The sequence below is a fragment of the Cetorhinus maximus genome, unplaced genomic scaffold (genome assembly GCF_964194155.1).
Source record: "Cetorhinus maximus unplaced genomic scaffold, sCetMax3.hap1.1 HAP1_SCAFFOLD_717, whole genome shotgun sequence".
In the NCBI taxonomy this organism is placed as follows: domain Eukaryota; kingdom Metazoa; phylum Chordata; class Chondrichthyes; order Lamniformes; family Cetorhinidae; genus Cetorhinus; species Cetorhinus maximus.
Window position 1 is genome coordinate 161,821 of NW_027596659.1, and position 15,680 is coordinate 177,500.

Consider the following 15,680-nt stretch of genomic DNA (forward strand, 5'->3'; position numbering starts at 1 on the left):
GGGTTGAATGGCCCCTTTACTGCGTCGTAACTTTGCTCTGGTTTCTAAGGAGATATTTCGCTGGATGAGGCTCTGTTTTGCTGTATAATAACAGATTTATAAAATGCTAGTTAAAGGCCACAGCTGGAGTACTGTGTGCAGTTCTGGTCGCCACACTATAGGAAGGATGCGATTGCACTGGTGAGAGTGCAGAGGAGATTCAACATGATGTTGCCTGGGCTGGAGTGTTCCATCTACGAAGAGAGTCTGGATCGGCTTGGGTTGTTTTCCTTACAGCAGAGAAGGCTGAGATGGGGAGCCTGATGGATGTATACAAAATTATGAGGGGCATAGATATGGTAGAGAGGAAGAAACTTTTCCCCTTAACCATAAGACCATAAGACATAGGAGCAGAAGTAGGCCATTAAGCCCATCGATTCTGCTCTGCCATTCAGTGAGATCGTGGCTGATCTGATAATCCTCAACTCCACTTTCCTGCCTTTTCCCCATAACCCTTGATTCCCTTACTGATTAAAAATCTGTCTATCTCAGCCTTGAATATACTTAATGACCCAGCCTCTACAGCCCTCTGTGGTAAAGAATTCCACAGGTTCACAACCCTCTGAGAGAAGAATATATTGTAAATAATCTCTGTTTTAAATGGGGGCCCCCTCACTCTGAGATTATGCCCTCTGGTCCTAGACTCTCCCACAAGGGGAAACAACCTCTCAGCATCTACCCTGTCAAGCCCCCTGAGAATCTTATATGTTTCAATAAGGTCGCCTCTCATTCTTCTAAACTCCAATGAGTACAGGCCCAACCTACTCAACCTCTCCTCATAAGAAAATCCCTCCATACCCGGGATCAACCTAGTGAACCTTCTCTGGACTGCCTCCAATGCCAGTATATCTTTCCTTACATAAGGGGACCAAAATTGTTTTCTAGGTGTGGTCTAACTAGTGCCTTGTATAGTTTTAGCAAGACTTCCCTATTTTTATACTCCATTCCCTTTGGAATAAAGGCCAACATTCCATTAGCCTTCCCTATTACCTGTTGAACGTGTAGGTTAGCTTTTTGTGATTCATGCACAAGGACCCCCAAAACCCTCTGCTGCAGCCTTTCTCCATTTAAATAATATTCAGCTCCTCTATTCTTCCTGCCAAAGTGCATAACCTCACATTTTCCCACTTTATATTCCATCTGCCAAGTTTTTGCCCACTCACTTAACCTCTCTATCCCTCTGTAGACTCTTTGTGTCATCCTCACCACTTACCTTCCCACCTATTTTTGTGTCATCTGCAAACTTGGTGATAGTACATTCACTTCCCTCATCCAAGTCGTTTAGATATATTGTAAATAATTGAGGCCCCAGCACTGATCCCTGTGGCACTCCACTAGTTACAGATTACCATCCTGAAAATGCCCCCCCTTTATCCCAACTCTGTGTCTTCTATTAGTTAGCCGATCCTCTATCCATGCGTATATACTACCCCCAATACCATAGGCTCCTATCTTATTAAGTAGCCTTATGTGTGGTACCTTATCAAACACCTTTTGGAAATTCAAATATATTACTGGCTCCCCTTTATCTATTGTTACCCCCTTAAAGAATTCTAATAAATTTGTCCGGCATGATTTTCACTTCATGAAGCCATGCTGACTCTGCTTGATTATCTTATGTATTTCTAAATGCTCTGCTATTACATCCTTTGTAATAGACTCTTAACATTTTCCCAATGACAGAAGCTAACTGGACTAGAGTTACCTGTTTTTTGTCTGTCTCCCTTTTTGAATAAGGGTGTTACATTGGCAGTTTTCCAATACTCTGGGACTTTTCCAGAATCTAAGGATTCTTGGAAGATTACTACCAGTGCATCCACTATCTTTGTAGCTACTTCCTTTAAATCCTAGGATGCAACCCATCAGGTCCAGGGAACTTATCGGCCTTTAGCCCCATTAGTTTCCCTAGTACTTTTTCTCTAGTGATAGCTATTGTATTTATTTCCTCCTCCCCTTTTGCCCCTTGATTATTTAGTATTTTTGGAATGCTATTCGTGCCTTCTACCGTGAAGACTGATGTAAACTATTTATTCAACTCCTCTGCCATTTCCTGGTTCCCCATTATTATTTCCCCAGCCTCATTCTCTAAGGGGCCCATTTTGACTTTGGCCTCTCTCTTCCTTTTTATTTATTTAAAGAAGCTCTTACTGTCCATTTTTATATTACTTGCTCAAGTTTATTATCTCCCTCTTTATTATTTTTTTGGTCATCTTCTGTTGGTTTTTAAAACTTTCCCAATCCTCTGCCTTACCACTAATCTTTGCCACATTGTATGTTTTTTCTTTCCTTTGATACCATCGTTAACTTCCTTGGTTAACCATGGTTGGTTTATCCCCTTCCTACAATCCTTCTTTCTCACTGGGATATACCTTTGTTGTGAGTCATGAGCAATTTTCTTAAACATCTGCCATTGTTCATCAACCATCTTTTCTGTTAAACTCCTTTCCCAGTCCACTCCAGCCAACTCTGCCCTACATTCCTTTGTAATTACCCTTATTTAAGTTTAGCACAGTTGTTTCCCAACTAAGTTTCTCACTCTCCGGCTGAATGCTAAATTCCACCATAATGTTATGGTCACTGTTTCCTCGGGGATCTTTTTACTCTGAGATCATTGATCAAACCTGCTTCAGCGGAGGTGCCAATAACCAAGGGGGCATCAATTTAGGGTAAAGTAGGGGGGGTGGGGGGCGGGAGGGTTAGAGGGGATTTGAGGAAAAGATTTTTCACCCAAAGGGCGTTTGGAATCTGGAACACACTGCCTGAGGGGGGCGAGGTAGAGGCAGGAACTCTCACAACAATTAAGAAGTATTTAGATGAGCACTTGAAATGCCGTAGCACACAGGGCTACGGACCAAGGGCTGGAAAATGGGATTAGGATAGATAGATAGATGCTCGAAGGGCCTGTTTCTGTGCTGTATAAACCCATTTCACCGGACCGGGGCTCGATAAGGGCTTTATTTTGAAATAGAAACAGAAAATGTTGTCAATATTCATCAGGCCGGAGAGAGAGAGAGAGAGAAAAACACCATTTCAGCTCGATGACCAATTGCTCATCAAGTTTCTGACCAACGGTCACCGAGCTGAAGCGAAGACCCTGTTTCTCTCTCTCCACAGAAGCTGAATATTTCCAGCATTTTCTATAGTTTTTTTATTTCAGATTTCCAGCATCTTGGAGCTGGAGGGGGGGTGGGGGGGGGGCGGGAATAGTCCGCCCCGCCCCCTCCTCTCCCATTGGTCAGACCACATGTCCATCAGCACTCATCCGCGCAACGAATGGCCTCCCCGTTTTCCTATTGGACAAAGAGAAACCTCCGCAACCCTCCACTGCCCATTGGCCAAGCGAACTGTCATTCATCGCACCGACCGGATGGCGATCCCCCTCCCTACACAAGCCCCGTTCAATTACTGCCTTACTATTGGCCAGTCAAACTGTCAATCATCTCTAACCCTCGCAGCGATTGGAGCAGAATCCCGACCGTTTCACAACTGGTCAGCGAGGCCCTCCCTCATCACTCACCTTCCATTGGGTTGTCCATCATCGGCAGGCCACGCGACGAATGGGCACGATACCACCCGATAACGCTCCTGCTATTGGCCAGTCCTCCTGCCTATCAACCTAATAGCTCGTTCCCCCCCCCATTGGACAGCGAGACTCCCGATGCCCGCCCTCTTTCCCATTGGTCGACCAAACTGTCCATCATCCCGATCAGTCGCACCCATTGGACGGGCAGCCGCCTTCCGTCGTTCCATTGGCTGATTCCTGACTGTCAGTCAATGAGCAACCCTCCCGCCCCCCTCCTCCTCCCGCCCCCCCCTCCTCCTCCCGCCGTCGCCTTGATGAAAAAGGTAATGGGGTTTTTGTTTTGTTTGACTGTTGTTGCTGTCGGGGATGCGGCGGGTTCCCGGCGATTAATCATCAATCTCCGGGAGATTCCGAGCGGAACGGAATGCCCTGGCTCGGCTTGACCAGTGGCAGCTGCTGCCGCCGCTTCCGGGGGGAGGGAGCGACTACAATTCCCAGAGGGCAACGGGCAGGGAAGGAAGTGAGATCACAGAGAGGAAGTGAGGGCACAGAGGCGCCCCGCGCAGGCGCAGCTCGACCGACAGGTCCACTGAAGAGTCAAACGACAGGGGGAGGGGCGGGGCTAGCTGTGTGTCAACAAGGAGGGGGCAAGGGTCAAAGGACAGGGGGGGCTAACAGTGTCAACAAGGAGGGGGCAAGGGTCAAAGGACAGGGGGGGCTAACAGGGTCAACAGGAGGGTGGGGGGGGGGAGGAGGGGTGGGTTTGTTGAAGGTGGATTTGTTGGGTCCATTGAATCTGAATCTAAAACAAGAACAAAAATAGCTGGAAAAACTCAGCAGGTCGGACAGCGTCTGCGGGGAGGGAAACAGTTAACGTTTCGAGTCTGAGTGACCCTTCATCAGGACTAAGACATATAGGAATGAGATGAGATATAAGCTGGTAGAAGGCGGGTGGGACAGGTAGAGCTGGATAGGGGGCCAGTGATAGGTGGAGGCCAAGAAGAGATCGCCAAAGATGTTGTAGACCAAAGGACAAAGGGGTGTTGACGGTGGTGATATTATCTAAAGGCTGTGCTAATGGGGACATTAAGGGTAGCAAGCTAGTGGCAGATGGCCCTAGTGCGGGTGGGGTGGGGGGAAGGGATCGAAATAGACTAAACAGTGGAGATGAAACAATCGATCGAAATAAATTCAAAAATAGCAGGGAAAAGAAAAAAAATACAGTTGTAAAAAAAATGATAAATTATTGGGAAAAAGGGGGATCGGAAAGGGGGTGGGGATGGAGGAGAGAGTTCATGATCACAAATTGTTTGAATTCAATATTCAGTCCGGAAGGCTGTAAAGTGCCGAGTCGGAAGATGAGGTCCTGTTCCTCCAGTTTGCGTTGAGCTTCACTGGAATATTGCAGCGGGCCAAGGACAGACATGTGGGCAAGAGAGCAGGGTGGAGTGTTAAAATGGCAAGCGACAGGGAGGTCTGGGATATGCTTGCGGACAGACCGAACTTGAATCTCCCTGATTTGAAAAAAAATGCTCATAGACTTATCCAGCACAGAAACAGGCCCTTCGGCCCATCGTGTCCGTGCCGGCCATCCAGCCTCTATCTATCCTAATCCCATTTCCCAGCACTTGGCCCCCTAGCCCTGTGTGCTACAGCCCTTCAAGTGCCCATGGAAACACTTTGTAAATGTTGTGAGGGCTTATGCCTCTGCCGCCCCACCTCAGGCAGCGCGTTCAAAAGGAATTCCTCCAGCCCTCCGACCAACACAAACCCACCCGGCCCTGCACCGATCTTGGTCATGTGTCCATTGCGAGTTTTGGGGATCAATCTTCTCTGAATGGACTGGAACCTGCCATGGACCTGCTTTCATTTATTCTGTTTGTTCATTAACCGAATAATCGATGTAACTGGGTATTTGGCGGCTCTCTTGACCTGCTCTCTGAACCTGGACTGAGTCACCCCATAAATAAATGTGTTTGTGCAGCAACTCAAATTCCGCAGCATATACCCGAATTGTTGAAATGTATATTCCGGTACAGTATAATAATTGATGTCTGTTCCTGTGATGGTGTAATATAAGAAATCGATAACGAACAGCAACCACAGGAATATGAAGCTGCCGGATATGGTGAAGAGTAAAATCACAGACTTCCTTCTGCTCTCCATCTCTGGGTCACTGTGATTTTCTCCCTTGCTCTGACCCCTCAGCCCCTTACGGACACGACTGGCCACTAAAATGTGTCTGACTGTCAGGGTGTTGAGCAACAGGATGAAAGCGAATGGGATCAGTGGGGTTAAAACTGTGTCAAACCAGTCAAATCCAATCCATCCGGGATCAGTATAATAGCTTGGATTATCATAACAGAGCCACGGTACATTGTCAATTATCATTCCAGCTTCAAATGTAAAGTAGAAGGGGATGTTCTTAGCACAGAGCAGAATGCCAGTCGATGCTGGAACCACAGCCGCAGTTTTCCCAGTGCAATATTTTGTTTTTAGCTTCTGGCAACAAATGGCCACAAATCGGTCAAAGGAGAAAGTGACGGTGAACCAGACTGAACAGTCTATGACTGCACGTCGCAGGATATAGGTAACAGTACACACAGGGGTGATGTCCAGGAAACACCTTGGGAAGTAATAAAAATTGACCTGAAACAGTATGACCTCAGTGATGATGACCAGTAGATCCGCCGTTGCCATGGCCACCAGGTAACGAGTGATGCAGATGGAGAGACCACACTTTCCCCTGGACAGGATCACAATTGCCAGTAAATTAACTGTAAGAGAGAAAAGGGAAAATAGATGGACATTACTGTACGAACATTCTCTGTCTCTGAGCTAGACGATAATGACAGGATTTCAGGACCATAAAAGTGTGGGTTGGGTTTGGGTCGGTCAATAATTTTTTTTAAAAATCAGAGATTTGTCAAACATGATTTCCCTTTCAAAATCAATGTCGACTCTTCCGAATCTTACCCCCAATTTCTAAGTGCCCGGTGCACATCATTTTAATAGATCCGAGTATTTCCCTACCACTGATGTCAGGACAACATGTCTGTTATTGTTGTTATTTTCTCTCTCAGTCCCTTCATAAAGAGTGCTGACCCAATTCCTACACATTAAGTCGAATATTAATCATGAGAAATAGACAGATAATAAAACTCAGCACTCATGACTCACAGTTTGTCAAAGATGTGTTGGGGGAAGGGGGTGTATTAGCGTTATAACAAGTAGAGTGTTTCCAATAACTATACTCAGAATAAAGGTTCCCCATGATACTGACAATTTGATACTGTTAAATATTGATTTAAATCAATCAATATTGAATGTAAATATTGAGCATTATTGATACTGTTGCTGACCTGCTGGGTAACTGTCAGTAAATAGTTAAATAACGTTTCTGTTTATGTAGTTCAACAGAAAATGGAAAAATGTTGATGGATTTCAGTTTCTCTTATAGCGAAACTTCAACAATTGTGACCCCTTTGCAACTTATTACCATCTGTGGAAGAAGCGTCAGTTCAATGGGATGGAGAGGTCAATGACCTAAAATAAACATTTCAAAATGTATTAAAAAGCGACGCTTATTTTACTCAATTAATGGTCCACGCTCAGTCCTATTGTGCACTCACAGGTGCTCCCAGTAAGACAGTGAGGTCAGGTGTAGCTTTTTGGTTGTGGATCCACACACAGTAAAATTGCACAATGACTCATGTCCCCTCTACAAATATCCACAACTGTTTCCAGCACTGATTCCGCTGACCATATTCTAGAGTATTGCACTAAATGTGATCATTTCACTTGGCTATGGGACTTAAACAGAAATATTCATTTCAGTCAATTAATGTTGCAACAACTTTTTGAACCTCCTGTGTAGTGAGGCGATATCACAGGTCGGTGTCTGGATACTGTGGACACTGGATCCACATTTAACATTATCAACCACAAATAAATCCAGAGAGGGGCACGCACAGCTTCCATGGTTATAGTCACTTACCTTGAACACCAATAACAGCAACGATCATGTAATATATTTTCTGAGCGACTTGAATTGGGAGAAGCATATTCTGTGTGAAGTGATCTCTCCCTGGGTGCTTAAGGCAATCTCTCTGTACTTAACTGTGAGCTCATACAGTCCCAGATCCTCTTAATTTATACCCTATGGGATCGCCTCGGGGATAGAGAGGTTGAGACACTTTTCTCAAATGAACAAGCAGATATCGAGAGCGTGTTCAGTCCCTGTTGTGAAAACTTTGTTTTGTTTTTGAGATTGAATCCAATAGCTCCAAAGTCTGGAAAATCCTGGTCACACGAATTGATCATTAAAATTAGAATCTGCTTTCATCCACCAATGGACTGACCATCAAACAAGATCAGTCCCATCATGTAGGGGGTGGTGTGTGTGTGTGTGTGTGTCAGCTTCACCTCTGACCTCTGAGTGGTTCAAATCGCTCCCACTCCCTGGGTTCGAGACCTTGGACTTATTTGGGGGTTGTGACAAAGTGCAGCAGACAACTGGCTTTGGTGCAAGAAAAAACTGGGTTTATTGAAGTCACAAATGAACTTATAACATTCGGATTACACTGAGATTATACAGACCTACAAAGTACACTTCGTTAAGAATGGGGAACACACGGCAAAACGAGGGAAAATCACGCTACTAATCCCCTTACCCTTGTCCCATCCCCAAAACCTAACTGAATTGAACCAGGAGAGGTCAGGGATCATGCTCACCAACCAGGATTCCTTGACAGTTCGCAATCCAGTCAGGTAAGCCGGTTGCAGTTTTGGGGTACGCTCTTTGTGTCCTCTGGGGCCTGCCGTCCCCACGTGGTCCTGGTCTGTGGAATCTGCGAAGGGTCTTCAGTTGGATGGTGGGGGTGGTTGTGGGTGGTCGATCTTCGTGGGGGGCGCTGTGGTTGTGGGTGGTCGATCTTAGTGGGGGGGCTGTGGTTGTGGGTGGTCGATCTTCGTGGGGGGGCTGTGGTTGTGGGTGGTCGATCTTTGTGGAGGGTGTGGTTGTGGGTGGTCGATCTTCGTGGAGGGTCTGGTTGTGGGTGGTCGATCTTCGTGGGGGGGCTGTGGTTGTGGGTGGTCGATCTTCGTGGAGGGTCTGGTTGTGGGTGGTCGATCTTCGTGGGGGGGCTGTGGTTGTGGGTGGTCGATCTTCTTGGGGGGGCTGTGGTTGTGGGTGGTCGATCGTGGAGGGTGAGGGTGTGGGTGGTCGATCTTTGTGGAGGGGGTGGTTGTGGGTGGTCGATCTTCGTGGAGGGTCTGGTTGTGGGTGGTCGATCTTCGTGGGGGGCGCGGTTGTGGGTGGTCGATTGTGGAGGGTGTGGTTGTGGGTGGTCGATTGTGGAGGGTGTGGTTGTGGGTGGTCGATCTTCGTGGGGGGCTGTGGTTGTGGGTGGTCGATCTTCGTGGAGGGTGCGGTTGTGGGTGGTCGATCGTGGGGGGCTGTGGCTGGTCGATTTTCGTTGGGGGCTGTGGTTGTGGGTGGTCGATCGTGGGGGGCTGTGGTTGTGGGTGGTCGATCTTCGTGGAGGGTGCGGTTGTGGGTGGTCGATCGTGGGGGGCTGCGGTTGTGGGTGGTCGATCTTCGTGGAGGACACGGTTGTGGGTGATCGATCTTCGTGGAGGGAGTGGTTGTGGGTGGTCGATCTTCGTGGAGGGCTGCGATTGCGGCCTTGTCTTCGGTTGAGCCTGCCACCCCGTGCCCCTCACCGCGATGTTGCCTGCGGGCCTGCAAACCTCCAGATCTCCTCCCTCCGCTTGGCTCAGCTCCCACTTCAACTCAGCTTCGAAACCACTCCCTGCCCTGTGTCAGCTTTCAAAACGGCTTACCCTTCTGTGTCTCCCAAAAACTGCTCACTTCAGATCTCCTGGCCCAGTTATACTGTTTTTTAAAAAAATTTCTTATATCAATCCAAATCAAGGTTCGTTTTTTGTTTGATTTTGGTGGGCTTCCCCAGGTGATTGTTGTCTCGTTGTTTTTAATGGGCTCGCATGATGTTTATCATTGTCTTCCTGTCCCCGTAACTAGTCTTGAACTGGAAGCCGTTGTACATGTGGAGTATTGATGGGTTCGCATAATTGCATTGATTGTGGTCTTCCAGCCCCCGTAGTTAGTAGCGATTATTTATACAAGATTTTGATGGGCTTTAGTTTCGTGTTGATTGTTTTAAAGGGAAGAATGTGTAATCTGTCTCCTCTCATTGTCTGGTTTCAGGTAAATGTCCATAAGTCATATCCTTGTTGATGATATGAAAAATGTGGGTATTTTGAGAACCCTTCACATCCCTTGATCTCATATGGTAACAGTGATATTCTTCACTTGGCTGTGAACATTCAGCCACTAAATAGGAAGATAGGAAAGAAAGAGGGAGAGACAGAGGGAGAGAGAGAGAGGGAGAGCGAGACAGTGATAGAGATAGGAGAGTGAGAGAGAGCAAGGGAGAGCAAGTGAGAGAGAGACAGAGAGGGAGAGAGAGCGAGAGACAGAGAGAGAGACAGAGAGAAATACAGCAAGAGCGAGCAAGAGAGAGCGAGAGGGATAGAGGGAGCGATAGAGAGAGAGAGACAGAGGGAGCAAGCGAGAGAGAGAGAGACAGAGAGAGGGAGCGAGAGAGAGTGAAAGAGAGGGAGAGAGAGAGAGACAGAGGGATCGAGAGAGACAGAGAGAGTGAGAGAGGGAGATAGAGACAGAGAGCGAGGGAGACAGAGAGAGCGAAACAGAGAAAGAGGGAGCGAGAGAGGGTGAGAGAGAGAAAGAGAGGGAGCGTGAGACAGAGAGAGAGAGACAGAGCGAGAGACAGCGAGAGAGAGAGCAAGCGAGACAGAGATAGAACACGAGAGAGATAGAGGGAGCAAGAGAGAGAAATAGAGGAAGCGAGAGAGAATGAGCGAGAAAGAAAGAGAGATGGTGAGGCAGAGAGGGAGCAAGAGTGAGAGATAGAGGGAACAAGAGAGAGAGAAACAGAGAGAGTGAGAGGGAGTGAACCCGCATATCCTGCTAACATGGAACCCACAAACCCCACCAACACATAGGCCTGAAACCCCTCACACTGAACCCCCAAATCCCACTAAAACTGAACCCCCAAATCCCATTAATACGGAACACCCAAATCCCATTAGCACTGAACCCCCAAATCCCATTAACACGGAACCCCCAAATCCCATTAATACAGAACACCCAAATCCCATTAGCACTGAACCCCAAAATCCCACTAATACTTAGGCCTGAAACCCCACTATCACTGAACCCCCAAATCCCACAAACACTGAACCAACTAACACTGAACCCCCAAATCCCACAAACACTGAACCAACTAACACTGAACCCCCAAATCCCACAAACACTGAAACAAGTAACAATGAATCCCCAAATCTCACTAACACTGAACCAACTAACACTGAACCCCCAAATTCCACTAACACTGAACCCCCAAATCTCACTAACACTGAACCCCCAAATCTCACTAACAATGAACCAACTAACACTGAACCCCCAAATCCCACTAACACTGAACTGTGGGGGTTCATTGTGAGTGAGATTTCAGGCTTAAGTGTTGGTGGGGTTTGGGGGTTCTGTGTGAGTGGGTTTTGGGGGTTCAGTGTCAGTGGGTTCTTACATGTTATGAGGGTTTCTGCCTCTAACCCCCTTTCAGGCAGTGAGTTCCAGATTCCCACCACCCTCTGGGTGAAAAAATTCTTTCTCACGTCCCCTCTAAACCTCCTGCCCCTTACCTTAAATCTATGCCCCCTGGTTATTGATCCCTCCACCAAGGGGAAAAGTTCCTTCCTGTCTACCCTATCTACGCCCCTCATAATTTTATTCACCTCAATCATGTCCCCCCTCAATCTCCTCTGCTCCTGGGAAAATAACCCCAGTCTATCTAGAGCAGACGTGAAGAACGGTGCACAGTCTCAGTCTCAGAGATATCTCCCTGAGAGAGAGAGAGGGGACTGAGAGACACCAGTCAGTGTACAGATATCTCCCTGAGAGAGAGAGAGGGGACTGAGAGACACCAGTCAGTGTACAGATATCTCCCTGAGAGAGAGGGGACTGAGAGACACCAGTCAGTGTACAGATATCTTCCTGAGAGAGAGAGGGGACTGAGAGACACCAGTCAGTGTACAGATATCTCCCTGAGAGAGAGGGGACTGAGAGACACCAGTCAGTGTACAGATATCTCCCTGAGAGAGAGGGACTGAGAGACACCAGTAGTGTACAGATATCTCCCTGAGAGAGAGAGGGACTGAGAGACACCAGTCAGTGTACAGATATCTCCCTGAGAGAGAGAGGGACTGAGAGACACCAGTCAGTGTACAGACATCTCCCTGAGAGAGAGAGGGACTGAGAGACACCAGTCAGTGTACAGATATCTCCCTGAGAGAGAGGGACTGAGAGACACCAGTCAGTGTACAGATATCTCCCTGAGAGAGAGAGAGGGGACTGAGAGACACCAGTCAGTGTACAGATATCTCCCTGAGAGAGAGAGAGGGGACTGAGAGACACCAGTCAGTGTACAGATATCTCCCTGAGAGAGAGAGGGGACTGAGAGACACCAGTCAGTGTACAGATATCTCCCTGAGAGAGAGAGAGGGGACTGAGAGACACCAGTCAGTGTACAGATATCTCCCTGAGAGAGAGAGGGGACTGAGAGACACCAGTCAGTGTACAGATATCTCCCTGAGAGAGAGAGGGGACTGAGAGACACCAGTCAGTGTACAGATATCTCCCTGAGAGAGAGAGGGGACTGAGAGACACCAGTCAGTGTACAGATATCTCCCTGAGAAAGAGGGACTGAGAGACACCAGTCAGTGTACAGATATCTCCCTGAGAGAGAGGGACTGAGAGACACCAGTCAGTGTACAGACATCTCCCTGAGAGAGAGAGGGACTGAGAGACACCAGTCAGTGTACAGATATCTCCCTGAGAGAGAGAGGGGACTGAGAAACACCAGTCAGTGTACAGATATCTCCCTGAGAGAGAGAGGGGACTGAGAGACACCAGTCAGTGTACAGATATCTCCCTGAGAGAGGGACTGAGAGACACCAGTCAGTGTACAGATATCTCCCTGAGAGAGAGAGGGACTGAGAGACACCAGTCAGTGTACAGATATCTCCCTGAGAGAGAGAGAGGGGACTGAGAGACACCAGTCAGTGTACAGATATCTCCCTGAGAGAGAGAGAGGGACTGAGAGACACCAGTCAGTGTACAGATATCTCCCTGAGAGAGAGAGGGACTGAGAGACACCAGTCAGTGTACAGATATCTCCCTGAGAGAGAGAGGAGACTGTGATACACCAGTCAGTGTACAGATATCTCCCTGAGAGAGAGAGGAGACTGTGATACACCAGAGATTGTCCCTGTGGGATGATGCTGATCCACTGTGGAAAGCACCAGCTGTTTGTCTCCTTGCCTCAGGCTGTGTGGCCCCAGTTTAACCCGCCCAGGCCAGTCAGACCCTCAGACTCTGTGCTGGCCGTCCTGGGAAATGGCTGGGCCTGAGTTGCTGTCTGGCTGATTCTCGCCTGGGGATAATGTGTCTCCTCCAGGCTGTCAAAGTGAGTCATGTGGAATCGCAGCTCCAGTTGTTTGACCATGTGGCGCAGAGTCCTGAAGGTCAGGAGACTCTCAGTCCCCAGCATGGCCAGGTAGATGATGTTCACTCCATAGTCGAGAGGCAGCTCCACCAAGTGGGGGTTACTCATGCCGAACAGGGTCATGGGAATTTGTAGCAACAGGGTCAGTAACCAGAAACCAGCCAACTCGGGCACCTGGAGGCAGAGAGAGAGGGAGAAAAGGGAGAGTCAGACAGACTGATAATACCATTGGCAGGCCCTCACCCACAGAGAGGGGGAGAGACAGAGAGCGAGGGGGAGAGACAGAGAGCGAGGGGGAGAGACACAGAGCGAGGGGGAGAGACAGAGAGCGAGGGGGAGAGACAGAGAGCGAGGGGGAGAGACACAGAGCGAGGGGGAGAGACACAGAGCGAGGGGGAGAGACAGAGAGCGAGGGGGAGAGACAGAGAGCGAGGGGGAGAGACAGAGAGCGAGGGGGAGAGACACAGAGCGAGGGGGAGAGACACAGAGCGAGGGGGAGAGACACAGAGCGAGGGGGAGAGACACAGAGCGAGGGGGAGAGACACAGAGCGAGGGGGAGAGACACAGAGCGAGGGGGAGAGACACAGAGCGAGGGGGAGAGACACAGAGCGAGGGGGAGAGACACAGAGCGAGGGGGAGAGACACAGAGCGAGGGGGAGAGACACAGAGCGAGGGGGAGAGACACAGAGCGAGGGGGAGAGACACAGAGCGAGGGGGAGAGACACAGAGCGAGGGGGAGAGACACAGAGCGAGGGGGAGAGACACAGAGCGAGGGGGAGAGACACAGAGCGAGGGGGAGAGACACAGAGCGAGGGGGAGAGACACAGAGCGAGGGGGAGAGACACAGAGCGAGGGGGAGAGACACAGAGCGAGGGGGAGAGACACAGAGCGAGGGGGAGAGACACAGAGCGAGGGGGAGAGACACAGAGCGAGGGGGAGAGACACAGAGCGAGGGGGAGAGACACAGAGCGAGGGGGAGAGACACAGAGCGAGGGGGAGAGACACAGAGCGAGGGGGAGAGACACAGAGCGAGGGGGAGAGACACAGAGCGAGGGGGAGAGACACAGAGCGAGGGGGAGAGACACAGAGCGAGGGGGAGAGACACAGAGCGAGGGGGAGAGACACAGAGCGAGGGGGAGAGACACAGAGCGAGGGGGAGAGACACAGAGCGAGGGGGAGAGACACAGAGCGAGGGGGAGAGACACAGAGCGAGGGGGAGAGACACAGAGCGAGGGGGAGAGACACAGAGCGAGGGGGAGAGACACAGAGCGAGGGGGAGAGACACAGAGCGAGGGGGAGAGACACAGAGCGAGGGGGAGAGACACAGAGCGAGGGGGAGAGACACAGAGCGAGGGGGAGAGACACAGAGCGAGGGGGAGAGACACAGAGCGAGGGGGAGAGACACAGAGCGAGGGGGAGAGACACAGAGCGAGGGGGAGAGACACAGAGCGAGGGGGAGAGACACAGAGCGAGGGGGAGAGACACAGAGCGAGGGGGAGAGACACAGAGCGAGGGGGAGAGACACAGAGCGAGGGGGAGAGACACAGAGCGAGGGGGAGAGACACAGAGCGAGGGGGAGAGACACAGAGCGAGGGGGAGAGACACAGAGCGAGGGGGAGAGACACAGAGCGAGGGGGAGAGACACAGAGCGAGGGGGAGAGACACAGAGCGAGGGGGAGAGACACAGAGCGAGGGGGAGAGACACAGAGCGAGGGGGAGAGACACAGAGCGAGGGGGAGAGACACAGAGCGAGGGGGAGAGACACAGAGCGAGGGGGAGAGACACAGAGCGAGGGGGAGAGACACAGAGCGAGGGGGAGAGACACAGAGCGAGGGGGAGAGACACAGAGCGAGGGGGAGAGACACAGAGCGAGGGGGAGAGACACAGAGCGAGGGGGAGAGACACAGAGCGAGGGGGAGAGACACAGAGCGAGGGGGAGAGACACAGAGCGAGGGGGAGAGACACAGAGCGAGGGGGAGAGACACAGAGCGAGGGGGAGAGACACAGAGCGAGGGGGAGAGACACAGAGCGAGGGGGAGAGACACAGAGCGAGGGGGAGAGACACAGAGCGAGGGGGAGAGACACAGAGCGAGGGGGAGAGACACAGAGCGAGGGGGAGAGACACAGAGCGAGGGGGAGAGACACAGAGCGAGGGGGAGAGACACAGAGCGAGGGGGAGAGACACAGAGCGAGGGGGAGAGACACAGAGCGAGGGGGAGAGACACAGAGCGAGGGGGAGAGACACAGAGCGAGGGGGAGAGACACAGAGCGAGGGGGAGAGACACAGAGCGAGGGGGAGAGACACAGAGCGAGGGGGAGAGACACAGAGCGAGGGGGAGAGACACAGAGCGAGGGGGAGAGACACAGAGCGAGGGGGAGAGACACAGAGCGAGGGGGAGAGACACAGAGCGAGGGGGAGAGACACAGAGCGAGGGGGAGAGACACAGAGCGAGGGGGAGAGACACAGAGCGAGGGGGAGAGACACAGAGCGAGGGGGAGAGACACAGAGC

General features: G+C 50.4%; 2 protein-coding genes across 2 annotated transcripts in view; both read right to left on the reverse strand.

Moving 5' to 3' along the window:
• Positions 1-5,428: 5,428 nt before the first annotated feature.
• On the reverse strand, positions 5,429-7,626 carry LOC144674595 (putative G-protein coupled receptor 139). The gene is made up of 2 exons (XM_078535868.1): positions 7,560-7,626; positions 5,429-6,339 (listed from the first exon to the last, which is right to left on the reverse strand). Exons 1-2 carry the CDS (start codon positions 7,624-7,626, stop codon positions 5,429-5,431), a joined length of 978 nt encoding a protein of 325 aa, XP_078391994.1.
• Positions 7,627-12,690: 5,064 nt separating this feature from the next.
• Positions 12,691-15,680, reverse strand: part of LOC144674593 (transmembrane protein 17B-like) — a 9,491-nt gene continuing 6,501 nt past the window's right edge. The window contains exon 4 of the mRNA XM_078535867.1: positions 12,691-13,344. Coding sequence (XP_078391993.1) covers positions 12,988-13,344 — 357 coding nt within the window. The 3' untranslated portion in view covers positions 12,691-12,987. The remainder of the gene's footprint in view (positions 13,345-15,680) is intronic.

Excerpts from the sequence above, each read along its gene's own strand:
- LOC144674595 (XM_078535868.1), bottom strand. The coding sequence starts at position 7,626 with ATGCTTCTCCCAATTCAAGTCGCTCAGAAAATATATTACATGATCGTT. Across the intron at positions 6,340-7,559 it reads TGCTGTTATTGGTGTTCAAG|TTAATTTACTGGCAATTGTG; the intron begins GTAAGTGACTAT and ends TCTCTCTTACAG.